Source organism: Melozone crissalis, unplaced genomic scaffold, assembly GCF_028551555.1.
Source record: "Melozone crissalis strain CALT ecotype California unplaced genomic scaffold, PUWL_Pcris_2 ptg000005l_1, whole genome shotgun sequence".
Classification (NCBI taxonomy): Eukaryota; Metazoa; Chordata; class Aves; order Passeriformes; family Passerellidae; genus Melozone; species Melozone crissalis.
This window is the reverse complement of record NW_026535783.1, coordinates 2347848-2374670: the sequence shown is the minus strand read 5'-3', so window position 1 is coordinate 2374670 and position 26823 is coordinate 2347848. Positions and strand designations below refer to the sequence as shown.

General features: G+C 43.7%; 1 protein-coding gene across 1 annotated transcript in view; it reads left to right on the top strand.

The window, feature by feature from the left end:
- Positions 1–18196, top strand: part of MEGF10 (multiple EGF like domains 10) — an 86364-nt gene extending 68168 nt beyond the window's left edge. The window contains exons 15-25 of the mRNA XM_054287317.1: positions 1836–1970; positions 2273–2401; positions 4975–5103; positions 6180–6308; positions 8198–8326; positions 8868–9104; positions 10065–10192; positions 10355–10478; positions 12296–12340; positions 13801–14007; positions 14904–18196. Of these exons, the coding sequence (XP_054143292.1) occupies positions 1836–1970; positions 2273–2401; positions 4975–5103; positions 6180–6308; positions 8198–8326; positions 8868–9104; positions 10065–10192; positions 10355–10478; positions 12296–12340; positions 13801–14007; positions 14904–15067 (1556 nt within the window). The 3' untranslated portion in view covers positions 15068–18196. The remainder of the gene's footprint in view (positions 1–1835; positions 1971–2272; positions 2402–4974; positions 5104–6179; positions 6309–8197; positions 8327–8867; positions 9105–10064; positions 10193–10354; positions 10479–12295; positions 12341–13800; positions 14008–14903) is intronic.
- The last annotated feature ends 8627 nt before the right edge of the window (positions 18197–26823 follow it).

The window sequence follows — 26823 nt, the reverse complement described above, 5'->3', positions numbered from 1 at the left end:
TAGGGAGGTAGATAATAACTCTGCCCTCCCAAGATTTGTCACATTTTTCCAGCTATCTTCAGTTTGAATCACTGAAGCTATGAGGGGAAGGTGTTCAGGGAAGAGAAATGTGATTTGTCTGGAACTGGAGGGTGATAGTGGAACCCTGGAAAAAGTTAAAGATAGAATCTAAAATGTTAGGCTTTGTGCTTTCCCAGATCAACTGCACCTGCGTAAGCAGTATGATAAATTATATAATTGTTAGATGTGATGATTGTTTAGTAATTAAATGTAATTATTATATAACCATAATAAGAATAGTGAGAAACTATGTTGGAAATTCAGAGAGGGGCTAAATTTATGTATACAATAGAACAATATAAGTTCAATAATTAACATGAAAGTTATGTAACGATAGAGTATAAAACATGATCATTTCAGATGTATGGTCGGAGTCAGATTTGGGTTGAATATTCCCCGATTCCCAGAGCTCTTAATAAAAAGCACCGCATATAGTCCCCGTGATTATGTGTTTTTGAACGCTAGCAAGGGGAGCCCAGTTTCCAGAGCAGGTCTCCCAGAAACAGGATCCAGAAGCAGGTGGGTTAAGGACAAGCAAAGATGCTCCTGGCTCTTCCAAACTAGGCTAAAAAGGCAGGAGATGACCTGCAATGGTCACTGCCAGGAGAAGGGGAACCAGAGGAAGGTGAAGTTCTGTCAGTCCAGGAATGGCAGCATTTCCAGCTGAAGGCTGTGTCATGGCTCTGCTAAATCCCACGTCAGTGTGGCATTAGTATTCCTTGAGCATTCCTGACTGTGAGCACTAATTACTCTCACTATCTAATCTCTGTGGGCCCCGCAGTCAATCAGTGCATCCAAAGTGCAATGCTGCCATGTAAAAATGTTCCCTGGTGTTTTGGAACTGTGCCTATAACCTGGACAAGGGGCTCCCAGTCCAGTGCCCCTCTGAAGCACAGTCTGCAGGCTGGGAAGACAAAGGTCATAGGAATAATTTGGATCCTGGTCAGAAACTGCCTTTTCAGTAAACAGGAAGACCTTTTGGCACTGTTTCACTTGGAGAAGTTAATCTCCCTGGAGAGATCCTGGCCATATAAGTTGTATCAAGTGTGTAATTAAAAGACTGAATCTTGAATGAAATTGAAATATTGAAAAGATTCCAAGGTAGTTTAGTCAGTGCTAATTGCAGCTGTTAGGTATTTCTCTTGATCTCTTACCTAATATTCTAATTTATCAGGAAATAAATGCCAAAAGGGATTAGATCAACAAAGAAGGAGAAGCAGCCTTTCCTCCTCCCATTTTTTTCTTTTTCTTCTTGAGAAACTTGTGCTTTTAGCATCACAATTAACTGCACAACTCTGTATTTCTGGTCTCAGGTTCCCTGAAAGTTAGAGTGACTCTGTACCATAAAAAAGAAAGGCTGATTGGAAAAACATCTGTGCTTTTTATCCAGTGAAGTTGTGGCTATTTGAATTCCAAGTTAGAAAATACATCAGGAATCAAGGTCTAAGATGACCTTACTCATCTGGAGATAAAACTATTCTCTCTGTTACTTCAGATGTGCTTCAAAAGATGTCCTTGTTTGGCAAAAAAAAAAAAAAAAAAAAAGTACGCATTCCAAACATTATCCAAGTTCAGGGTGGCTTGACATCCAATGGAATGTCAACAAAGCGGCGATGAGCCAGAATTACACCAAACCCTTGAGGAGAAGGGAGCAGGTCTCGTTTGGGGAGTGTAAATCACCGAGCTGCCCAGATAACAGCGACCAGCTCTGCGGCTGGCAGGCAGGGAGGGCAGCGGAGCCGCCGGCAGTGACAGCCTGTCCCCTCTGTTCGCAGTCTGCTCGCCCGGCTTCTACGGCCACCGCTGCAGCCAGACGTGCCCCCAGTGCGTGCACAGCAGCGGGCCCTGCCACCACGTCACCGGCCTGTGCGACTGCCTGCCCGGATTCACAGGAGCCCTGTGCAACGAAGGTACCACGGGGAACCCCCCCATTCCGTCACCCAGGGGCTGCCACGCCCAAGATGCTTGCTGTTGTGGAATGCTCAGTGCATCAATCAGAACTGTTCATCCTTCGGGTGGTTTCGTCCTCTGTACTCTTAATTGCATTGTTTGAGTGGTGAATATGGATATTGTGCCCACTGTCATTTAAAACACCTCGCTTTTACCCTTACACCTCTCTCAATCCAAATATTAGTCGTTTTCTCCTGAAATGAAGAAAATGAAATCTTGTTCTGATCACTAAGGAGTTCTAATTCTGACAATTTCTTCTCAGTATGTCCCAGTGGCAGATTTGGGAAGAACTGTGCTGGAATATGCACCTGCACCAATAATGGGACTTGTAATCCTATTGATAGATCCTGTCAGTGCTACCCTGGATGGATTGGTAGTGACTGCTCTCAGCGTAAGTACCAGGAGTTTTTTTACCTTTAATTTTAGAATAAATAATCAGGGTGCAGCCACTGAAATTACCTTTTTTTTTTTTTTTTTGGTAAAGAAACACTCTCTTAAGTCAGAAATTAGGACTTCATGGTAAATAATGGAGAGATAAATAATCCCAAACTTCTCTGGCCTAGGCCAAGAACAAAGCTGCAATTTTCTCAGGCATAGGTTAGTGCTCTAGCTGCACAACCATCCCTGTCCTCACTAAGCATTTAAACATTTTGTTAAGAAATTTTTCACTGCGCCTTTTTTTTAAGTGCTTGTAACTCTGTGATGCATTTTCCTCCTTCTTCCTTTTATAAGAAGAAACAGATAGACGTGTTTCCACAGATAGACATTTTTAGTGTCATTCTGCCTCACTCAATGAGTATTTTCCTGTGCTGAACTCACTGGACTCTTCATTACTGCTTTAAAAAGGAGAAGGGAAGGTCCTAATTTTACTGGTTTTTGTAAAGTTACTTTATTAAGTAGTCACTCCCCATATGCCTGGATGGGTCTATGAGATTTACTAATTAGAGGAAAGAATTGTTTTAAGGAAGACTCTCACAAGAAGCATACCCAATCCCATAAGGTGATAAAATCCACACAGTCTGAAGCACACACTTGCCAAAATTTCACTCAACCCACTTTTGTGACTAAAAGAAGCTGCACCATACCCTGAAATGTCAGGCACTGTGCTGGGGTTTCCAGGGAAGTGCATTTTTTAATAACATGGCTCATTGGTTTATATCATTTACGGTTTGACTGGCCCAGGTTACCAGGCTCCGCACAAGTGCAGAGTAACATCTGGTCAGTTTGGGAAAAGAATCCGAAAAACAACTTCCCTGGCTAACTTCTGTGAAGTGATTAGCATGCACAGCCCAGTACGATACCAAAATAAATCCTGGGCCCATTCCTGTGGAAGCCAGTGGCTACAAAGGTCCCTGTTTTTATGGTAAAATAAGTAGGTAGTTGGGAGAGTAGCAGAATAGGGGTATTTAGGAAGAGGAGGGACTTACTCACTGCATCAATATCAAGAAAGTGGTGCCAGCAATATGAATGGAAGTGTTTATTGAGGCTGTGCTCAGAGACCATAACAGAGGAAGTTTATTTGCTTTGTATAAAGGCCTTTCGTTCACATGGAAAATAATGATTCCATTAATTTCTTTCAGAACCAGCGACCTTTTTTAAACTTCTAACCTTTTGCCTGTATGTGATTTACATTCCTTCCTAGCTGACCACTAATTTCAAACACAAAACAGTAACAAAAAAAAAATAATTACAAGGCACAGCTGAGGTGAAAATAATAAAAAAATAAACTTAGTGGGTTTTTTTAAATTCATCATAATATAATTTTTAATGAACTGAAATTAGGGGAAAAAAGGTGATACTTTGGAAAAGTACAGCCCACTTATACATGAATCATTATGCAAGTGTTAAAGGATTCAAGAGTTCTATTGGTCTCAGGCAATCAGATCAGTACAAAACAATAAGGAGTTACTCTTTTAAATTTACACAGGAATAAAACCAAGGCTTCAGTGTCTGACCTCCTGGTTCTCTCCTACAAAATACTGACACTGTACTTCCATAAAACCATTTTTAAAGTACTAATTAATTATTTTACTATTTATTTTTAAAATATTAACTACTACTTAAAGTACTTTGCTTTCTTTACTAAAGGAAAAAACTCCTCAAGATGAGAATCTACTCAACAGAAAGGGTCTTTTCTTTGAGTACCCTCTTCACTTAGTGATATTCTACCATGAAGAAAATTATCTTTTGCTGTCTCTGAATAGTAATTAGTATTTTGGAACCACTTTACAGTTCTAGTGGCAGCACATAGCATCAGATTCATCCATCATGACATTTCCAAAGCAGCCAGTAAATTCTGTCTCATAATGAGTCTACATGATTGTGCAAAAAATAATCTCCATTCTGTGGATAATTACTTGGTGTTTAGAAATATTACATTGATTATTGGATAATTACTTGGTGTTTAAAAATATTTTATTGATTATTGGACCCACGGAAGCAACTGAGTTAACCAGATTAAGGTACAGACCTGATTATCTTCATCACATTTAGGCAAATACATGAAATTTAACAGTGGAAGTACAAGAAGCAGGCTCAGTATAGGATCTAAAGCCCTAGGCTATATATGAGTTTCCACCTTCTCTGTTTTCCTTCAGTTATTGAGGTTTAAAAGCTGTATCACCTTGACTGTTTGCAGAATAAAAAATAAGTGAAGAAAGCAAACCTAATGGCTTTCTCTGTGAGAAAGCTGCTGTGAATGCCCTATTTACTGAGTATAGAGTATGCATTTTTCACCCATTTAATATTTTTAAGCACCTTTTTACCTGGAGTAAAACGATGCCTTAGCTGAAATAAATGAATAAATCTATGGCTGTTTGCTCAGAGCAGAGCAGCCAAAAACATGAACTCGGGAGAAAAGCAGCGAACAAAGCAGTGCTCGTGTGTGAATGGAAGCAGCTCTATTCATGTGCATCAAGGAACCTTTGTCATCTGAGGTTAATTAATTGCTCTGGGTTGTTGCAGCCTGCCCACCTTCCCACTGGGGACCAAACTGCATCCACACGTGCAACTGCCACAATGGAGCTTTCTGCAGTGCCTACGATGGGGAGTGCAAGTGCACCCCGGGCTGGACTGGCCTCTACTGCACACAGAGTAAGTGAATTTTGTGCTCGTCCTTAGTCTGAACATCAGTGACACAGTTATCCTCCAGAACAGCTTGAACCTGGAATCCAAGTACTGATACAGAAGCTGTTTCTGTTTAGAACCTTGAAAGATTATTTCACTGGACAGTAACATCATCATTTCTCCTGGAATTTTCTTCATGTAATAATACATTAGTTCTGATTATTTTTTTTCCTCTAAGAGCTCTTTAAAGTAAAATAGTGTGCAGTGAGTGGGGGTAGGTATATGTCATTCATTAAGTTAAGTGCAGGCTAAGAGTTCATACGAAGTTTAAGAAACAAACATTTGTTAGAAATAAATATGAGTAAAGCTGACTTCTTATCTTTTTTGCTTTACACTTTCAGTTTGGTTTACCTTCAGTTCAGGTTGCCATCACTGACTGTGATCCTGGCCACAGCCCCTGCATTTAACCTCAAGAAAAATTGGGACTGCTGACTGTATTTTGCATTCAGTGTTCAAATACATGTTTTTCATAAAATCAGAACTTTCAAATGAGTAATGTCATAGTGGCAGGAAATAACAGATACATTACAGGACCATATGGATGCAGTTCTGGGAGACATTCACTATGCTGGTTCAGCTGTCAGCTCTCAGGGGTTTTTTGCTTCCTGCTGGTGAATAATGATCTCTTTGCAGTGGTGTGTCTTCCTCATACTGAAATGGTTTCTTTGTAAGTAGCTCAGGTACAATATGTTGTTGTTTTGGCTTTTTTAATGCTTCAGTACAAACCACGAAGGAAATCTGGCCAGAGAGTCACTGACTGATGGGCAGACTCCCCAAGGTGCCCTCAAATCTCTTTGGAAGCCCATTTCTTCAAGGAGCTGTCTTTTCAGAACCTCTACTGCCAGCACCATTTCCCAAATAAATTTTTGCCTGATGTGTGTTTTACACCACTCCACACCAGGAAGGTTTTGGTCCCTTGGGCTGACAGAACTCTCCATTTCAGGAGCTGCAGGAGCAACCCTCGGCAACACACCAAACCAGAATGTTTGCCTTCGCTCCCAGAGTGTTTCACCCCTCTCCCCCTCCCTCTGCTTGTGTTCCAGGGTGTCCCCTGGGCTTTTTTGGGAAGGACTGTGCCTTGATCTGCCAGTGCCAGAACGGAGCCGACTGCGACCACATCAGCGGGCAGTGCACATGCCGCACGGGCTTCATGGGGCGGCACTGCGAGCACAGTGAGCACACCCTTCCCTCCTTCCCTCCTTCCCTCTGCCTTGGGACACAGCCTCTGGCCTCCAGGGCCACGTCCCATGGACAAACAGCTGGCCACAGGCTTTTCCAAACAGTTTGAAACCCCACAGAATTGAGCTGTCAGTCACAATTGTGGTTTCTGTTCCTCTACGTTGCGTTTTAGTCGCTTCGGGCGTGACGCTAAAGGAACACCCAGTTACTCCATCGTGTAAAAGCAGCAAAATGAATCCAAGGAATTGTCACTAGAATCCTGTGAAAGTAATGAAATGTATCCATTAGTACAAACCACAGTGACAGCTCATAGTTGGAAAACTGGAGATAAGAACTAACACATCAGTGCTGGCGGATGAAACGAACCTTTGCAGTGTGGGTTTACAGCACAGCTGGTTTGTAAAAGCGTTGTAGGTGGTGTTTTGTTTTCACACACACGTGTGCTGCTCTCCTCAGGAAGATTAGGGATAACACCACTGACATCACTGGTGGTGTAATGTTGTGCAACATTAAAAGAATAATCAGGCTCGTGAGCACAGCACTGTTTGTCCAACCTTTGCTGACTGTACGGGGCTCTGCTTCCAAATTTGTTCATTCAAATGACATCTGTGTTTCTCCTCAAAACATCACTAATGTTCAGGAGAGGGTAACTTTTTAAGATAGTCTCTTGATGTCAAACCACCTCTTTGAATAATTTGGCAAATCTGTTACAGATTTTGTATTTTATCCTACAAGTTGATAATAATGATTTAGCAGGGTTTAGCTACATGTTTTGGTGTTCATACTAATTCAGATCTTGAAATGCAAAAATATATTGTGACATGACAGGTTTTGGCCACCCATTTACCTCAGTATTTATGATCTTGTTTTATTGAGTGTAATCAAGAGAAGGAGGAAGTACATAAACATGAATTTTTTCACTTGAGTTGGGATTTGTCAAGGCTGCAAGACTCTTCTCTGGCATGCTTTGTGTTATTTTTTTAAATTATTCCAAATGAGGAATGCATGAAAGATGAGTTAGATTCTTTTAAAAACACAAAAGGAAATAAATAAAAGTGCAGAACTCTCAAGAAATTTCAGAAAAAGTGAAGACTGCATTTGCTAAAACCATCAGAACTGCTGTAATGTGCCAGGCCACACAGTACCAAGTGGTGGCAGTATAAAAGAAATTATTTTTGTCAGTATAGGGTAATTCTCTACCAGGATACCTACATGAGGTAAGAGACACTTTGATCAGTAATTAAGTATTACATTCAAGTAATTCAAATAATTAAGTACAACTTCCCCAGTTACCTTATTCTCCGTAATTTAGCATTTTTCTCCTGTTGGTAGTTTCTCAGTGTATACATTGCAGTATCAGAGCATGCAATGGGCAGTAGTTGTATTTCTCTGTAAATGTGTGATGCATTTCGGACTCACTGTTAGAGTCCTTTCCTTTTGCTGTTTTACACCAGCACACCTGTCACACCACAGAACACCATCCAGGTGTCTGGCTCTACCTGTATGACAATGAGATTTTTCAGGCACTGGAATCTGAGTCTTCTGGCTCTTTATTCACACCTTGCCCATTTTTTCTCTGCCTTCTAATTTCTAAAAATTTATCCTTTTTTGCCTTCTTTTTTTCCCCCTTGATTCCTCATTGCACTGCCTCGGTGGCGTTGCAGGTGAAGCACGAACACCCATCTGAGCACAGCTTCTCTCGCTCCTGCACTCCGAGGAGGATGCTCCTCGTGGGAGCACCTCCAGGAGAGCTCTGATGCTGGTGACACATTGCCACCTGCTGCCCAGGGACAGGAGCGTGTGGGGCTGGGCTCCTGTGCTGCCGCAGACCTGGAACCCCAAACTTTAATGTGAGGTTTTTGTTGCTTTTTGTCGTGTGCAGAGTGTCCCCAGGGCACGTACGGGTACGGATGCCGCCAGATCTGCGACTGCCTCAACAACTCCACCTGTGACCACATCACAGGCACCTGCTACTGCAGCCCGGGCTGGAAAGGGGCCAGGTGTGATCAAGGTAAGCCTGGACATAATCACATTTGTTGGCATCTTTTCACACGGAAAGTGGCCTCACCTAGTGAGCACCATCTCTGTGTCATTCATTAAATAAATCTGACAGGTGGAGTTTTTTGTGTAGCCCATTCTGCAGTGTTAATTCATGTAAGTTTTTGAAGCTTTAAATTAGATTAGTGATAATTAAAACTGGAGCAAAGTAAGTGGAGTGTGGATTTGCATGAAATTACAAGGCAATGCTTCTCAAAGGTGCTGATGGAGCATAGGCTTTACCTGCCCTGTTCTTTTGCCCAGAGAACGTTTTACTTTTTCAAATTCATGAAAACATCTCTTTTCTGAGTGAAAATTCTGAGTGTTTTTCTTTTCTGTGAAGATTCTAGTTTGAAGATTCTAAGATTCCTTAAATTTAGGATTGGTTCCTGACAGAGTTCTATTCTGGCCTAACTAAATACAGTTATATTTAGAAGTGAAATTTCGTCTCCTGCTCCCGACACGTGGCCCCTCTGGGTTTATGGCATTTATTTTCATTTCTCCCTCTGTTCCAGCTGGTGTAATTATAGTGGGGAACCTGAACAGCCTGAGCCGTACCAGCACTGCCCTCCCTGCTGACTCCTACCAGATAGGAGCCATAGCTGGCATCATCATCCTTGTCCTGGTGGTGCTCTTCCTGCTGGTGCTGTTCATCATTTACAGGCAGAAGCAGAAAGGGAAGGAGACACACATGCCCACTGTCACCTACACCCCTGCCATGAGGGTCATCAATGCAGACTACACCATTTCAGGTATGGCATGTCTAGAGTGCTTTTCTTTTTTTTCCCCCTCCACCTCTTGTCTTTGTGCTCAGATCTGCCCCTAACAGGGCTTGAATTCACATATTTCTGCTTTTTGAGACCATGAAGGTGGCACACCCTGGAAAAATGTCTTAACTCTAAAGAAAAGTGACCATTTACTTCGCCTTCCTGTGCAACGTTTTACACCGTCAAAATTTTTTTCTGCATTAAGCATGGACATTTCTATCCTCTGAGCCTGCTTTTATACAGTGGGAATTTTATACATATATACAGTGGGAATGTGGCAAAATCTGGTTTCTACAAGGGGCTTTAAATTCAATGACAAGAGCTTGAATAGAGGAAGAGCGTAGAAAATCAGGATTTCATGCTATCTGTAGCAAGATTCTGCAGAGAAACAGACAGCAAAAGGTTTGAAACTGACTAAGGGAAGGAGCAGTGGAACAAACAAGAGTTTTTGACCTACTGTAGTGCCTGTGAGTTGGGATTCAGTGGGTGCATGAAACTTGAGGCAATTGTGCCTTCTGAACACCGCTGTCAAGGAAAGCTGAAGAAGGCAGCAGGAAGACTTGTCTGAGTTAAGGAAAAGCAAATAGCAAAGGCCGTGGTGTTCTTGGAGCACCAGAAAATGTTGATGCAGACTTGATGGTACAAGTGACTACAATGATGGCTAGGAAAGAAAAACAGAGCAAGGATCCACAGCAGAGAGAGGGGTTGAGTTAGCAGGCTACACTAGAATGCTCCTTGCTAAAAGTGAGGACATGACTTGTCACTCAGGGCCCTGCATCTCTCATTTCTTGGAATGAATAAAAAATACTTAGTTTTGTGTTTGTTGGGGTTTTTTTAGGAATCTCTAGGTCAGATTCGAAAATCAGTGCAGCACTCTCTCTCAAAAATTTACCTTAAGGAAGAAATTCTGTGTTCTTCTTCATTTTCCTTTCTTTTTATTTCCAGAAACCATCCCTCATGCCAATGGTGGAAATGTCAACAGCCACTACTTCTCCAACCCCAGTTACCACACTCTGACCCAGTGCTCCAGCCCACCTCATGTCACCAACATGGAGAGACTGACCTTGGCAAAGGTAAAGCAGGAAAACGTGGAAACTTCTGGCAGTCTTTAGTTTATTTTACATCGTTCCCTGATCTCTCCTATTTGGCTGGTTTTTGCTCTTCCTGATCACCACCTGGAAATTCAGCATCTCCCCTTCAGTTTCAGTTTTATTGCCTCTCTTTCTTTGGAATAGGCAAAAACCAGCCAGCTGTTTGTGAACCTGAAAAACATGGAGCCTGGAAAACGAAGTGCTGTCATGGACTACACGGGAACCCTGCCAGCAGACTGGAAACACGGCGGCTACCTCAATGAGCTCGGTAAAAATAAAATTAAAAAAAAAAGAAAGGAGGAGAATGGGAATGTTCTTCACTGGATGTGGGATGCATCCCTTAAGGCAGGAATAGATTAAAAAGTGACCCCTTGTGAGGAATGGTGGAACAGTTTTTGATGCCCAGTGCAGATGTGGCGTGTACAATCTCTCATTTTTATTAAAAGATTTGCTTATTCACTAGTTTCATGGAACAATGGGGGTCTGCTTGGACAAAACTATAAATTCCTATCAAATAAACGAAAGGTTGCATATATTATTTTTTTTAAAATCACCACAAGATGCAAATCAATGGTTTAAAAAGTATTTTTGCATAACCTGAGCCACTACAGATGTAAATAGTAGATCTTCCCAGCCATGCCTCCTGTTTGCTAAAAGAGCATTGTCTTTAAGGAGAGAAATTCCCAAGAAATGGTGAGAGTTGCTGTATCCTGCTTTTCACCCTTTTCCACTCTCATGCATTCCAAAAAGGCTGGACTGCACTGCCCAGTGAAAGCCTTAAAGAGGACTTTCAGTGGCAGTGTAATTCAGAAAATTTATTTACCTTCATTTCTGGTACTTACATATATCAGACCCTGGGTTTCAGAACAACAGTATGCAGCACTGGTTTTGGTTTGTTTTTCCATGCTCTTCCCCAGCCTTGGTCAAACCACAGTTCAGGCTCAGATCTGTTGTGGTTGGTTTGGGATTTGGTTTGTTTGGTTTTTTTGTTTTTCCAGGAAAGGATTTCAGTCATAATGCTCAACATTCAGCTTTGTATTTTCTTAGAGCATTTGAACTTGAACTAAATTCTCCTGAGAGACACTTGCTGTGGTTAACCCAAGGCAGGGGCCTATCTTGATCAACAGAGAGGTTCCAGAGGATGGATGAATGCTGATATTGTGTCTGTTTGCTAGAAAATAAAATAGAATTACTTGGGTTACTCGAGGCTGGTGACCTGAGCAGTAAAGTTGTGAAAACAACAGCACAGCTGACATGAGATCTAGTAAATAAAGATGGGCTAGGAATAAAATCAATTATGTGTAGGTCTCCTTAAAATAATACCACTTACCTCTTGAAAACTACTAATTTTGTTTAGAGAGTGCATGGATAAAACCATTTTAGGCTTTTATAATGCTTCTAGCATAGTACCACAATACAGCCTAATTAAAAATGAGCTCTCCACAATATCAATGGAAGCTATTTGAATAGATCAGTAACCAGGAAAGTGCCAGGTCTCTGCAGACAGCAGTTGTGCTCTGCTGTTTACTTTTATTGGGGGAAATCAGTGAGTAACAGGCAATTGCAGAGCTCTGGGTTCAGGTGCAAGGTGTTCAGGCCACTGGGGCTGGGACAGGCTGACCCTGATTTGGGAGTGATTACATTTGGAAGCAGAGAAATAAGAATTGGAGCAAGCTCTGCATGCCCTGAGATTTTCAGGTCAAGGTGGGATGCCTTTCTGGTAGGTAGGGTTTATCCAGATCAAAAAAAAAAAAAAAAAAAAACCATAAAAAGCTTTATTCCAACAGCATTTAATGGGATTGTTCAAGAGTGAGTAGCTGGTGTTATGTGAGTTCAAACTTGAGATAATGTAATGGTCCCTCATGACCCACCTCCCTGTTCCTGTTGGAAAATGTGGAAGCAAATGGTACAAGTGTTTCTGTACCCCCATCCTGGGCAGTTCCACAGCCCTTGTGAGAGAATTATTCAGCTAGGGCAGAAATGAGTCCCAAGGCAATTCCTAAACATTTACAAGCTGTTGTCTAATCACTTCTGTTTTCTTTGGTTTTAAAACTACCCTTTTTTTTTGTATCATTTTCTCCTCAGGTGCTTTTGGACTTGATAGGGGGTATGTGGGGAAGTCCCTGAAAGGTGAGGTTGTTTTCTGATGTATTTAGATGAAACTACATAGACATGCCTTTTATTCTTCCAAATTCCCTTTGGTTTATAGGTGAAGAAAATATAAAATTCATTCTGGAACTAAAGTTTTCCTAGACACTGAATCAATGCATGATTGGTTTCTTTGCTGGTGTGGGTTCTTTATCTTTTTTTGAAGGGAGGTTGTTGGATTTTTATTTTTCTTTAAACCAGCAAAATCACAAACCCAAGCTATTTTAAGTCCCCTGTGTGTCACACAGACCAAATGGTTTCTGTCACTCTTGAGTCACAGCAGAGCTCAATTCTAGACTGCAGAACACATGCTGCCTCTGCTGAAAGGCTTTAAAAGGCAATTCCAACTGCAGCTGGCCATGGTCTGCATGACCACAAACCTTCACCACATCCACTGCAGGCCCTTGGAAAGGATATCAGCATTAAAAGCTTCCAAAATTCAGGGTAGTGGTAATCTGGTATTTTGATGTTCTGAATTATCCAGTTTTCTCACAAGACTTTCCATTGTACCACCCTAGTTTGGCACTTAGGAATGTGGTTAAGTGATGGATTTGGCAGTGTTACATAAATGGCTGGACTCAATGATCTGAAACGTCTTTTACAACCTAAACAATTCTACACTTCTGTGATTACAGAAAGCCCAGTTCAAATGAGTCACAAAATCATGAGCACCCATCCACTGACAGGTCCACCAGGTCAGTCTCATGTTGGATATGGAGTCAGCAATGAGCTAAGAAGTGTCATGTTAAATAACATATTTTATCACAAAGCAACACAGAGAACAAAGTAACACAAACACCACAAAATCACTTCCCAGCACCAGCAGATACATCTCTGAAATTATTCAGTTATTCATCCTTCAGTCTAATCCTGACGTCACAAGCCACCTGTTGTTTCCTTGCCAGTTTTCCTGTATGTGCCTTACAGAAACTTAGAAGAAGCTGGTTATTCTTTTTGTGTACTCAGATACTCAACCTTTGCATCACCCAAGCCATCCCTAGATACCAATCATGCCATTTGCTGTTCGCCCAGAGATTGCTCTTGGGAACAGGCTCAGATTTTAAGTGTCCTGACTTCAGCACCTGGAGGGGCAGGAAGTGTTCTGAAGTGCTTCTTAAAAATTGATTCTTCACCTTATCCCTATCGTTGTCCCTGTATAATGCTAGGCACTATTTAAACCAGAACTGAAGATGCTCGGATTTTGCAACAGTAATTTACTGGTGGCGAGATGAAGTCCATTAAGGAGCATAGCAGCTGAGATGCTTTCATTGACTGTTGCAAATAATTTTGAGGTGTTACAACTGGTTTGCATTTAAATATTCACTTCTGAGTGACTTTTTAGAACTCAGCATGAAACAAAACCCTGATTTTTTTTTTTTTTTGATAGCCATGTCCATAGCACGCAGCATGCTCGAGACAGTAACATGCTTCTCTTTTTGTAGACCTGGTGAAGAACTCAGAGTACAACCTAAGTAACTGCTCACTGAGCAGCTCTGAGAACCCCTATGCTACCATCAAAGACCCACCAGCTCTGGTGCCAAAGAGTTCAGAATGTGGCTACGTGGAAATGAAGTCCCCGGCGCGCCGCGACTCCCCCTACGCCGAGATCGCCGGCTCTGCCACGGCCAGCAAGAACGTGTACGAAGTTGGTAGGTACAACATCCACCTCTGGGAGCTGGGGGGCACCAAAAAAGAGCACAGGGCTTTTTAATCTTTGCTTCAGTTTCATCAAAACACATGAAAACCACTGGGAAAACAAAATTACGCGTTCCGATTCCATGTTCTGCCCAAAAGCTGTAATGAAAGCGTTTTTACTAATTTGGTGTAATTTACACAAACAGGGTTTGAAGTACCTTCAGATCTGTTCTGTCACCTACAGGTACCTCTGAATTGCCCTGGTGTGAAAGCTTTGCTTTAACCAACAGCATAAGAAAAGTTTAGCATTTGATTTCAATGTAATTCAGCTCTAGGTTAGATGAAGAGTTATCCATGGGAGGGTAGAAGTTCTGTTTCCTTCTCTTGATGAGAATAAAATGGCATCTTCGCCCCCAGACGTAGTATTCCACTAATATGGGCCCTACCTAGTTGCCATATTTCTTTAGTTACAGAGATCTTTGGGGTCCTGTGGAGTGGTAGCTATCCTGATCATCCCTGGGCTGTAATAAATTGTGTCCAGTGTCACGGGATGGATTTTCCTTTTCTGCATGCAATTAGAGAGCACTGAAATCCATCAACAGACCCATTCTGCTTTGAAGGACTGTTACAAAGTCTTGACTGAAACCCTCAAATTCAGCTTGTTCTTTTGTTTGTTTTTTTTTAATTTGTTGAAATTGGAGACACATAAAAGGAGATGCTGTCTTGTTTCTGTCAGTAGAGACACTCATGGCAGGGCCCTGCTGCAAGTGTGAAGCAAAAACACCAACCTGTGTTTCTACAGCTGCATTTCAGGACTCAGCAGGATCAGGAATCTTGCTGCTGAAGCAGAAACTGAAATAAAGCATGAGTGTTTTCCCTGGATTTGAGTGCATGCTGTCTCTCCTCACAGAGCCCACGGTGAGCGTTGTCCAGGGCGCGTTCGGCAGCGGCAGCGGGCGCCTCGGCCAGGATCCCTACGACCTCCCAAAAAACAGCCACATTCCCTGCCACTACGACCTGCTCCCCGTGAGAGAGAGCCCCACGCCCTCCACAGAGGGGCTCAGCAGCAAATGACCCCGCAGGGAGCCGATGCCTGCAGCCCTGGGACTCGCGAGGGGCAGAGCAGCGCAGCCGCGCTCCCTCCGCTCTCGTTTACCGTCGCTCTGAGCTCCTGACCTGTCCTGCAGATAATTGCTGTACCTTGAGCAGAATCTCAGCACGAGGTCTGTGTTGTGTATACAAGTGACAGATGGACAAATGCCACACTCTGGGGATCCTGATTCTTCTTTTTTTTTTTTTTTCATGGCAGTAAATTTTATAGAAACAGGTATGCAACACATTTATACTGTAATATACTGGCTTAAAAAAAAAATAGTAGTTTGCAGATTAGTATTGATAACATCACATTTTAGCAACTTCAAATATAGGCTTCATGTCTGTCATGTTCCAGAGTAGTAATACTCCCAGGACAGTGCAATTTACCAAATACCACTTTGTACAGGTGATCTGATTCACCAGTTACTCACTCGTAGAAGGAAAACTGCCTTGCCAAATTTTACCTTCCATTCTTATCTTTAGTCAAGACATACTACAAGAAACAAGATCTGATGGGGATAAGGAAGCACAGTGTTGCAGTTGTTTGGGAGATCCACCATCAGGCTTTGCTGTCTCCATTGCAGGTGGTGGATGTACTTGGCTTGAATAGTTCTGGAGATAAATGATTGATGAAATAAATACATCAATATTTACATGATGCTTCAAGATCTCTTAGTACCGTAGACCCAGCACCAGTCTTCAACAAGTATTTTGCTACAGTTCAGCTTCATACGTTGCAGTTCTGACCACTGTTTCTGCCACACACAAACTAATAATCCAAAACATATCAGTTATTACTTCAAAAAAGATGTAAATCGAATCAGTTTATTTTTGACACCACGGACTGATTACGTAAGGAGTGGACAAAGGTGATGACTTCTGTAAATCTTAACTGCAAGGAAGGGTTTACATTTTATAAAAAGGTAGTAATAATTACTGTAATATAGGATAAAGATAGTCAAGTGTTCTGACTTTTTTTTTTCTTTGAAATAACTAAGCAAACTCTGTGCATACTTGCTAAAAAGGCACCTTTTCTTTTTTTATAGTTGACGTAGGGAAACACATGCTTAAGCTGGTCTTTTGCATTGCTAATAATGTGACACATGTACCCCCCCTCACCTTCATTAACTTCTCTCTCCATTTTTACGCTGTGTGTCTGTGTTTTTAGTGAGCTAGCTTGTAACTGAAAAAATATTCTAGTGTGTGTGTGTGTGTCCATTTCTTTTGCATTTTTGCCAACTGGCCTTTTGTTTGTCCGGTTCAAGGGACCTCTGGGCAGAGCAAGAGTATCCAAGTAAGAATTCACAGTGATGTCAATCAGGGTGATTAAAAAATACCTGACAGTTCAGACTAATTGATTAATTTGGGGGAAGAAAATCAAGGTGTTTTGTTGAGAATAACAACAAAAACACAGAAATAAAGTAAAAACCAATTCCTCCTTAAAGTTCAGCTTATTCTGTTGATCATGTGGATGGAGATCATCTTCCCAAAACAGCCCCTTTTTCCCAAAAGAGGCTTTCAGTCCTTCCAAAGTAATCTCTTACGAGCTGCACGATTTGGTGGAAATCAAATTCACCAAGGGATCCATCCATTGGACAGAATTTTCCCCAAACCCATCAACCTGAAGATTACATGGCTGTTACAGATGAGATATTCTCTCTCAGTGAAAAGTTATTTTTAGGAAGCTAAGAGTGAGGTGCCAGCATTTAATGTGACCTGGCAGTGCCTCTGCAGCACCTGGTCCTGAGGGTTGCTGTGTCACTGATGGATGGGGAGAAGGATCCTGGCTATTCTGCAGTTCCCTGGGCATTTCTGGTACATCCTTGGAATAAAGAATTCCATTACCTTTGGATTTGGAAAGTACAGGTATTAGCTAGGAGATTTCTAAGGCTCCTTGCCATTTAATCCCTGTCTAAGATGAAGTATTGATTGGGTTTGTATGCATCTAGATAAAATGTAGAGCTACTGGTATATACATTTTTTTTTGTATTGTGTGAAACAGACTTTAAAATAAAACCTTTCTTCTCTAAAGCCATGAATAGAAAATGCTGCATTTAACAATTGGGAGTTCAAAAAACTTGCTCTTTTCGAAGACCACTAGGTAAATTATCTTTATCACATAAACAATTCTTTTAACATGGAAAAGGGAAGAGCTGAATGAATGTTGGGATGTTTTTTAAATTTAGCCAGCACTCAGAGAATGGGCTTCACTTCACCACAGACAGGAATGGGAAGGGATGCCTTGCCTCTATGTGTTCACATTGCAATAGGGACAAAATGTAGCATTGAAAATGGAGGCAGCTCTCCCCTGGCAGCATGTCACCATTTCAATAAAAAGCTGCACCAAGTTAATAGCTGATTTAGGTAGTGAATATAAACTTTAGGCTTTAAATACTGTAGGCATTATTAATTCAGGCCACTTAGAAGCGTAACAAACCCCACAGCTTTCTGCTACATCCAAGATTTTAATCACAACACACTGTTACACATAAAATCTGTCCTTATCTTGATCTACCCGAGAACTTCCATTAACTTTAATTGGAGATGCACATGCAGATTACAGGAAGAAAGATTTCATTGTGCTCACACTTTCTGCTGAGACAATCTGCAAGTTCATACTGAAGTGCAGTTAGGATAAAATCAAAAGCAAGGAATGTGTTACTCTAAAAATTTTCAAGTACACTAACAACAATTTTTTTATCCAATATGTGTCCAAATAGTAATTCTTACACCGAAGCTCCAAAGTCCAGACTGAAGATCACAGAGCTAGTTTTGACAAAAAATGCTTTATATTAAAGATTGTATATACGGTATCTGAAATCACTGAAAGCAAATGAGTGTATGTAGAGAAAACCTTGTCATTTGATACACTCATCCTAGTGCTAGAGCACTGAACATAACTTTGCAGTTTTTTAGCCCACAAGACTTCACTTTGATATGACTGAACTGTATTATATTTTTAAAGAAAACCTATCAAGTATGGCTGGCTTTTTTTTTCTTAGTTGTAACAAAAAAAAAGTGTTTTGTTGTGAAAACATATATATATTTTCCAAAGATGACTGATGTTCATCATTCTCCCTTTCACTACCATATATTTCACTTCACATCCCTGTAGGTTAATACAATAAAGTTTCTAATGAAAGATAAGTAGTGCTTTGATATTTTTTTTTTTTTTTACTTTTTCATTTGCCTACAGGAGACCTTGAAATAGCACAGGCAATGTATGAAATGTCATTTTTGCTCTCATGGTTTAATCCCAGCTGGCAGCTGGGTACCATGTGGGTACCAGGGAGGAACAGAGGAAACGAAACCCCCTGGATTGAAATAAGAACAGTTTAATAACTGGAAGAAAATAAAGTAAATTACTAGTACTGACTGTAGTACAAACCCAGAAAAATTCATCATAGATGTCTAATGTTTCAGATTTTAAAAGCTACAACCCAGTATTGTAAAAATACAGTTCTACTTTCCAGGCCTTTCTGTGCAAATCTCAGAAATGTCCTTCACTGCTGTTGAAATGGGGTTCAATCTTAATCCTAAATAATTCACTTGTTTTACATTGAAATGGCCATCTTATTAATGAAAAAGTTACAAAGACTGATCCTGTTTAACTACATAGGGCAAATGATCATTGATCATAAATTAGTATTCTCCATAAAGAGTCTGCATGATTCCACATAAGGAAAAAAAGGGTTGGGACATTTCATGGAATCAGTCAGGTTGGGAAAGACCTTGGAGATCATCAAGTCCCAAGCTGTGACCTAACACCACCTTATCAGCTAAATTATCCTAAATTGAGGGCCCCAGAGCTGGGCCCAGCACTCGAGGTGTGCCCTCACCAGGGCCAGTACAGGGGCACAATGCCCTCCCTGCTCCTGCTGGCCGCACCATTCCTGAGCCAGGCCAGGAGCCATTGGCCTCCTTGGCCACCAGGGCACTCTGCTGGCTCATGTCCAGCCTGCTGTCCCTCAGTGCCCCCAGGTCCCTTTGTGCCTGGGCACTGCCCAGCCACACCGTCCCCAGCCCGGAGCATTGCAGGGGTTATTGGGCCCAAAATGCAGGACTGGGCACTTGGATTGATTAAACCTCATCTCATGGACTGTGCCCATCCATCCAACAGTTCCAGGTCTCCCTGCAGAGCCCTGCTACCCTCCAGCAGATGGACACAGCTCCCAGCTCAGAGTCTCTGCAGATTTACTGGTGAAAGGCTCAGTGCCCTCACCCATGGGGTCAGTGCAAACACTGACCAGAGCTGGCCCAGCCCAGAGCCCTGAGGGACAGCCCTGGTGCCTGGCCCCAGCTGGGTGCAGCACCATCCCCACCACCCTCTGGGCCACCCAGCACAGAGTGCTCCTGTCCCAGCCCTGGCTGCAGCTTTTCAAGGAGGGAGCTGTGGGACACAGTGCCAAAGGCCTTGCTGGAGCCCGGACAGACACATCCACAGCCTTTCCTGCACCCACCAGCAGGGTCACCTGGTCATGGAAGGAGACCAGCTTGGTCAGACATGACCCAAACCCCTGCTGGCTGGGCCTCATCCCTCAGCAATCCTGTGGGTGCCCTGTGATGGCCAACATGCCACAGAAAAAACACACTACAACATTGTTCCTCAAAACCCATGGGAATACAGCTCAGAGGAACTGCTCCACGGCACTGATCACGAGGCATCGAGGGGAGAGGCGAAGATGAGGGAGGGATATTTTGTGTATGCTCCAAAAAAATTATTCTCTGAAGGCTCTAGGGACAAAAGACACTGAGCAAAGGGGTACATGAACTTACATATGGGGCACATCTCAGAGGGAGGGTACAATTCTTAACCAATAGGGGAAGGGATGGGGAGGAGAAACAGGCAGGGTTTACAATACTTAAGCCAATGGGGAGTCACAGGGGGAGGGAATGAGGTCAAATAAACAAATGGGGCGTCAAGGATAAGGGGATTTCCAAAGGGGTGGTCCAAGCAGGGGGCTGGCACAAGGAGGGACTGACAGGGAACATTTGGGAGCAGGGGGCAGGGACTGGACAAGAGTGACAGTTGGGGAGGAGGATGCAACTTAGGAATGAACTAACAATATAGGATGAAAGGAACAAACCATTTAAGAAAAAATACACTGCAACAGGGAGCATGCAGGGCACCACAGAGTCTCTTTTAGTAGTTAGATTATAAAGGTTTACCCCCGCCAAGTCCCCGAAATCTGCTGTAAAGATGTTAGTTTCTGTAGTGTTCGGGAAATTATGAAAAATCCGGAGAGGGAAAGGAGAATGCAGGCCTAGTGGACCCCATTCCCTTACCACACCACTAAAGAGTTGTGTAAAGCCCAAAAAGAGTTTTCCCAGGAGAGTGAATACTTCAGGGGCTCCTGAGGGCAACGTTACCAGCATCAGAGATCACCCCAGCCAACTTAATTATTTTCACACCTGCTCTCCCCTACAGAGTTCCTAATGTGGGAAGCAGCATGGAAAAAAGAACTGAGGGGAATTCTCCCATCATTATGGGACAACCCTTGCACAGCCTCTGATGTCAATGGTGATGACATCTCCATAGATCATCTTTGTGGGGAGGAGGAATGGGAAGATGGTGCCAAGCAGGCACCGGCAATTCCGAATGGAGGTACTGAGGGAAAATGCCAAATAACAGAGAAAGTTTTTATCACCTTGCGACCCAAGGCACCAGTCTGTAGCCACACCAAAATTACACAAACACCAACCGAATCTTTTCTAACCTTTCTTGAGAAACTCTGCAGAGCAATTGAGTTGCAGGTGCAGAGTGAGGATGCATGGCTGAACATCCTCAAGAAAGCAGCACTGGCCAATGATAATGCAAAATGCAAAGCTGCAATCTCCTGAGTCTGCCCCTGGATCCCGCTCTGACGCTGCAGCACGTGTTAGAAGGCTGTGCTTGTGAAGTCACTGCCCTGGAGGAACATGACAAGAAGATTCGGCCGCCTTGGAGGATCACCGCTGTCAACTCTGCTGCTGGTTCAGCTCCAACACCAGCTGCACATCAGCCTTGCACCCAAAACCTTCCAGGAAACCCACAGACCTAGACAAGCCATGCCACCTGTGTGGGAACAAGGGACATTGGATGCCTGACTTCCCACTGAGGCAACTATTTTTAGACCTTAAAAGGGGGCAGAAGGCTCCTATGGAGGCCCAACAAAAAAACTAACTGAAGAGCGCAGTCCCTCCCTGCACCATGATATAAATGAGGTGGGCTTGTTCACTTCACAGGGGGAGAGTAGAGGAGAAAATGTTAAGGAGCAGAGCCTACCTGTGACCACAACTTCACCGGACTTTGTGGAGGAACAGAATGTAAGAAAATAAACATAGTGCAGAAGGTAGTCTCACACCTGAGGAGTTGCAGCTGTATTAATCACCAAAGATTAGGAACAGGCCTGCTCTTAATAGGTCTCAGCTGTGTCCAATGAGAAGACGAGTGCTACAAAAGAGTGGGTTAGCTGGGTGAGGAGAGAGTTGGAGTTTGTCAGCTGTGCTGCGCAGCAGTCAGTGCTGTGAGGAGCTGTCCATGAGAAATCACCGTGAAGGTATGGAACTTTTGCAATAAGACAGGACTTGTCTCACCTTACACCTACTAAACAAAGACCCATTTTGTCCACTCTGATTTTGAACCTTTCAGGTTGCAACTGACGGAGCTGTTTCATCTGCAGAATTCCGACTTCCACTTCGTGTCGGTGTGCCCAGAGTCTCAAGTTCTTGGAACCGGATCTGATGTAGGTACATTGTCATCGGAGATACCTCTAGAAATCAACATTGTTCGGGGTCTCCTGACATCAGACCCAGAATAATTCTCTCTTGGGCTGTACTGCTTCCGCCCCTGCACCCACCTCCCAAAAAGCCAGATAATAGCACAGGCCATACCAGTGCCTGAGCTGACCTAGGACCCAGAGCAAACCCATCTGCTCCAAGGAAACATTCATCACACTGTCTCATGGGCTCAGGTGCTGGGAAGGGAGAAGCTCTGCATTATGTGCAGAATGGAGAAGGGTGGGGAACATAGATACCTAGATGTACTTTCAGACTTAGGAGCAAATGTGATGATCATTTGCTCTGGGAGTAGCCATCACATTGGGAGCTGCAAAATATGGCTGGTCACATGCAAGGTATAGGGGACATTCAATTGGCTAGGCAATCAAAAAGCATCGTACAAATTGAGGGACTGGATGGGCAATTGCCATCAATATGTCCATTCGTTTCAGATTATGCAGAATCCTTGTGGGGGAAAGACCTCATGGCCCAGTGAGGGGCCAGAATTGACGTAACACCAGCCCCCCCCAGGTTTGTTTGGCAGCGGCCACTGAAGAGCGCTCTACCCAAAAACTGAATTGGAAGACCGATATACCAGTATGGGTAGAACAGTGGCCGCTCCATAAACAAAAATTAAAGGCACCTGCGGAGTTCATAGAGCAGCAGCTGCGCAAAGGAAACATCATGGAGACCACGAGTCCATGGAACTCTCCTGTCTTTGTGATCAAAAAATCAAAGACAAGGGGTGGCTCCTCCACGACCTCCACCAAATTGACAACATAACAGAAGATATGGGCTCTCTCCAACCAGGGATGCTGTCGCCCATGATGCTCCCCCAAAATTATCTGTTATCGATATCAAAGATTGATTTTTCCAAATTCCCCTACACCCTGATGACGTCCCACGGTTCGCCTTCTCAGTTCCTGCCATCAACTGAGAAGCCCCAAGGAAGAGGCACCACTGGAAAGTCCTCCCACGAGGGATGAAGAACAGTCCAGTGATTTGCCAGTGGTACGTCTCCTCCTTGCTGTCCCCTGTCCATGCAGCCACAGAAGATGTCATCATTTTACACTACATGGATGACATCTTGGAACGTGCTCCGAATGACAACCTACTTAATCATGTTCCTGAGCTCACAATCAATGTGTTGGCTGTTGCAGGATACGAGCTTCAAGAAGAGAAGATTCAATGGATGCCACCCTGGAAGTACCTAGGCTTTGAAATCTGAAAGCAAACCACTGTTCAAATCTAAAATAACATCAAGACCCTGGTGGACATCCACGAACTGTGTCGGTCTTTGAACTGGGTAAGGCCTTGGCTACGCACTCCCCTGGTGACCTAGCCCCGCTTTTCAATTTATTGAAAGGGGAAGAGGAGTTCTCCCTCCCAGGACACTTACCCAGGAAGCAAGGAGCCAGGAAGCACTGGTGAATGTCCAGGAAACCATCTCTGCCCAGCAGGCCTTCCAGCATCAGCCAGGCCTGCCCTTCAAACTTACTGTACTGGGGAAACTGCCACTCCTCCATGGGGCAATTTTTCAATGGCACATAACATCCAAGGCCAAGGGCCAGAGGGATCCACTCTTAATCACAGAGCGGGTTTTCCTCAGCCACCATCGGTCCGAAAAACTGACATGGCCACAAGAGCTGGTGGCAGAATTGATCCACAAAGCAAGATCACAGAACAGGGAGCTAGCAGGGTGTGCCCTTGACTGCATCCATTTGCCCCTTCAATTAGAGTCGAGCCAACTAACCAAGGCAATGGTGGAACATTTGCCTCAGGAGAATGAAGCCTTACAGTTTGCGTTGGATAGCTACACTGGTTAAATTTCCCTTCATTGGCCGGCCCACAAATTCTTTGATTTGGATGTTCAGTTTTCGCTATCTCTAAAAACCATTCAAAGTAGAACATCTCTAAGGAGATTGCCAATTTTTACAGACGTGTCCAGAGCATCCCACAAGTCAGTAATGACTTGGAAGTATCCTCAAACTCAGCGGTGAGAGGCAGATGTTGCCGAGGTGGAAGGAGCACCTCAAGTAGCTAAGTTGGCCACTGTCATCAGGGCCTTCAAAAGGTTCTCTGAACCATTCAATTTGGTAATAGATTTGGCTTATGCAGCCACTGTAGTATCCCGAGCAGAAAACACAGTACTGCAGGAGGTTTCCAACACACCTGTTTTCGAATTGCTCTCAAAACTATTAACCCTGTGTCCCACCGAGAGCAACCATTGCTTATGCTGCATGTCAGGTCACACACAGACCTGGTGGGGCTCATTGCAGAGGGCAATTGCTGAGCCAATGCCCTTGCTGCCCCTGTCGAGATGGCCCCGCTCTCCAATGTGTTCCAGCGAGCAAAGATCAGCCACCAGCTCTTTCATCAGAATGCACCTGGCCTGGTTTGGCAGTTCCATCGAATCCGAAAGCAGGCCAAGGTGATTGTAGCCACACACCCCTTGTGCCAGTCCCACCAGTTGCCATCTCCAATCTCAGGCACGAATCCCTGTCGGATGCAAAGCTGCGACGTGTGGCAAACAGATGTCACCCACATCCCTTCTTTCAGCAGAGTCAACTATGCCCATGTCTCAGTGGACGCTTTCTCTGGCACTGGCTATGCCTCAGCTCATGCAGGGGAGAAAGCGGCTGACACGAAAAGACATCTCGTGCAGGCTTTCTCTGTGTTGGGTGTCCACATGGTGATCAAAATGGACAACAAGCCTTTGTACAAGTCATGGGAGTTCCAGAGCTTCCTTCAACAGTGGGGAATTGAACTAAGACCGGCATCCCCTATTCCTCAACGCACCAAACCATGGTTGAGAAGGCCCACCAGAGTCTCAGCAGAACCCTCCAACAGCAACAACAGAAAATGAAGGTGGAATCCCCTCAGGTCCAGCTCTCCAAAGCACTTTTCACTTCAAACTGCACTTTCGACAACCTAAATCTACCCACTATCCAGCACTTTAAACAAAATTCTCAGTTGCACGTGAAGACCAGGCCTCCGGTCCTGGTGAAAGATCCAGGGTCTTGGAAGACAGAGGGGCCCTAGGATCTGGTTACCTGGGGGAGGGGCCATGCCTGTGTGTCCAACTCCTCAGGACTGAAGTGGGTCCCCTCCAAATGGGTCAAACCGTACCTCTCTAAGAAACAGCCCAAAATCAGAGTTGGGCTGCAGATAGAAGAGGCCTGCTGGAGAAGGAGGTGCAAACCCTAACCCCTTGATGCAGTGGCAGAACCAAGTCCTTTTAGGTTACCGTTCTAACTTCCTATGCTTTCTTTTAGTGACCCAAGCCCAATGGCCCTGATCTGAATGGTGGAATTCGCCCTTGTGGTTATCCTGTGTTCCATTATCCACCCTACGGACCAGTGGATTGTTCCTCAGCCAAAGGCCAATGTCTGGACAACCCTCGCACACGTCCTTGGCCACGATCACATTTGCCCCGCCACCGCCTCTGCAGAAGACCCACCTGCCTTGTGGGGATCCCTTTTAAAGTGAATGAGTTTCACCCTTTTTTAGCTGACTCCCTGACACCCCAGTCCCCTCAAAGAGCCACATGTTCCTTCGTGATGCAAGAAGTAGAAATTCCTGTAGCTAACCCAATGGTTGACTGAAGGAGCATGGTCTGAAAATTAACTCCACTTAATAACGAGCCACTAGAATTTAAATTACTCAGTTCCTCCAAAGCTTCCTGTTGTGTTCTGCTCATATTTAATCCCAACCCTCCAAGTAAGTTATTTTATGCTATGCTGTTCAGCAGTACAGGAGAAAATACACCACAAATTCCTCGTGTACTAGAGTGGCCCACATGAAGATGGCTTCAACCTTTAATTACGAGCCTTTAGCTCTCCCCAGAGGAATATTTTTCATTTGTGAGAACTGAGCATGGGCAAGTATCCCCTCTTGCCTCACTGGAAGTCCATGCACTTTTTCACACTGACCCTGTTCACACCCAACCAGACCCAAATCACAGACTGGTGGACCAAAAATAGCAGCCCATATATGGCACATCCTAAAAGAGACGCGAAAAATTTGGACCCAGATTGTGATTCTGAGATTATTCATTGGTCAAAACCAAAAGTTGTTGCAATCACTGTGTTTTTGCCTTGGGTGGCTGCAGCCAAGGCTCTAGGTGAATTGGCTAGAGTGCTGGGTGGCGAAACAATCGAACCTTACATCAGCTGCTCTTTCAGATCTCCTATCAGATGAGAAAACAACAAGGAAGGCAACTTTGCAAAATACGGCTGCTATTGACTTTCTTCTCCTACTGCACAACCATCGGTGCGAGGAGTTTGAAGGTCTTTGTTTGTCTAAACCTGACCACCAAGGCCGAGGACGTGCGAAAGATGATTGACAAAATGCAAGATATGGTCCGAGACTTGAAACAAGAGACTGCGGACTGGCTGGGGAACATCTCCTCTGCATGGGGTTTGTCAGGATAGGCTGCAGGAGAACATTGAAACTGAGAGCCAATGGACCTGTCACCAGGTCCCAAACAAGACCAAGCCACCACAATGCCAACACTTCCCAAGACAAGCAAAGCTCCTGAAACTCCCTCCCCATCCCAATTCCGTATCTCAGTGCTATAATACCCTTTGTCCCAATTCAGTATTCCTCTGTGGAGCTTTCCTGTTTCTGAGGAGGCTGTAATCTGATATTAAGACTCCTCCCATGAAACAGAGTAAAAATCCCCCAGAGTAGAAATCCCCCAGAGCAGCAATAGATTTGGGTGAAATGTACATCTTAAGTCTGTAAGGCCTAGGCTAAAGGGAAAACTGCACCAATGAAAGACATAGATAAAGGGAGACAGGGGGAGACAGATAAAGAGAAACAGAAACTGCTACAGGAGCAGGTCAACCTGACCTAGAAATTCTTTCTGATAAAAAGAACTAGTGGCAAATGTCACGTGAAATCCATAAAAATGAATATGTATGAATCTATTGTGAAACTGTTTGCATATGTATTTAGGAGGGAGGATAAAAAGA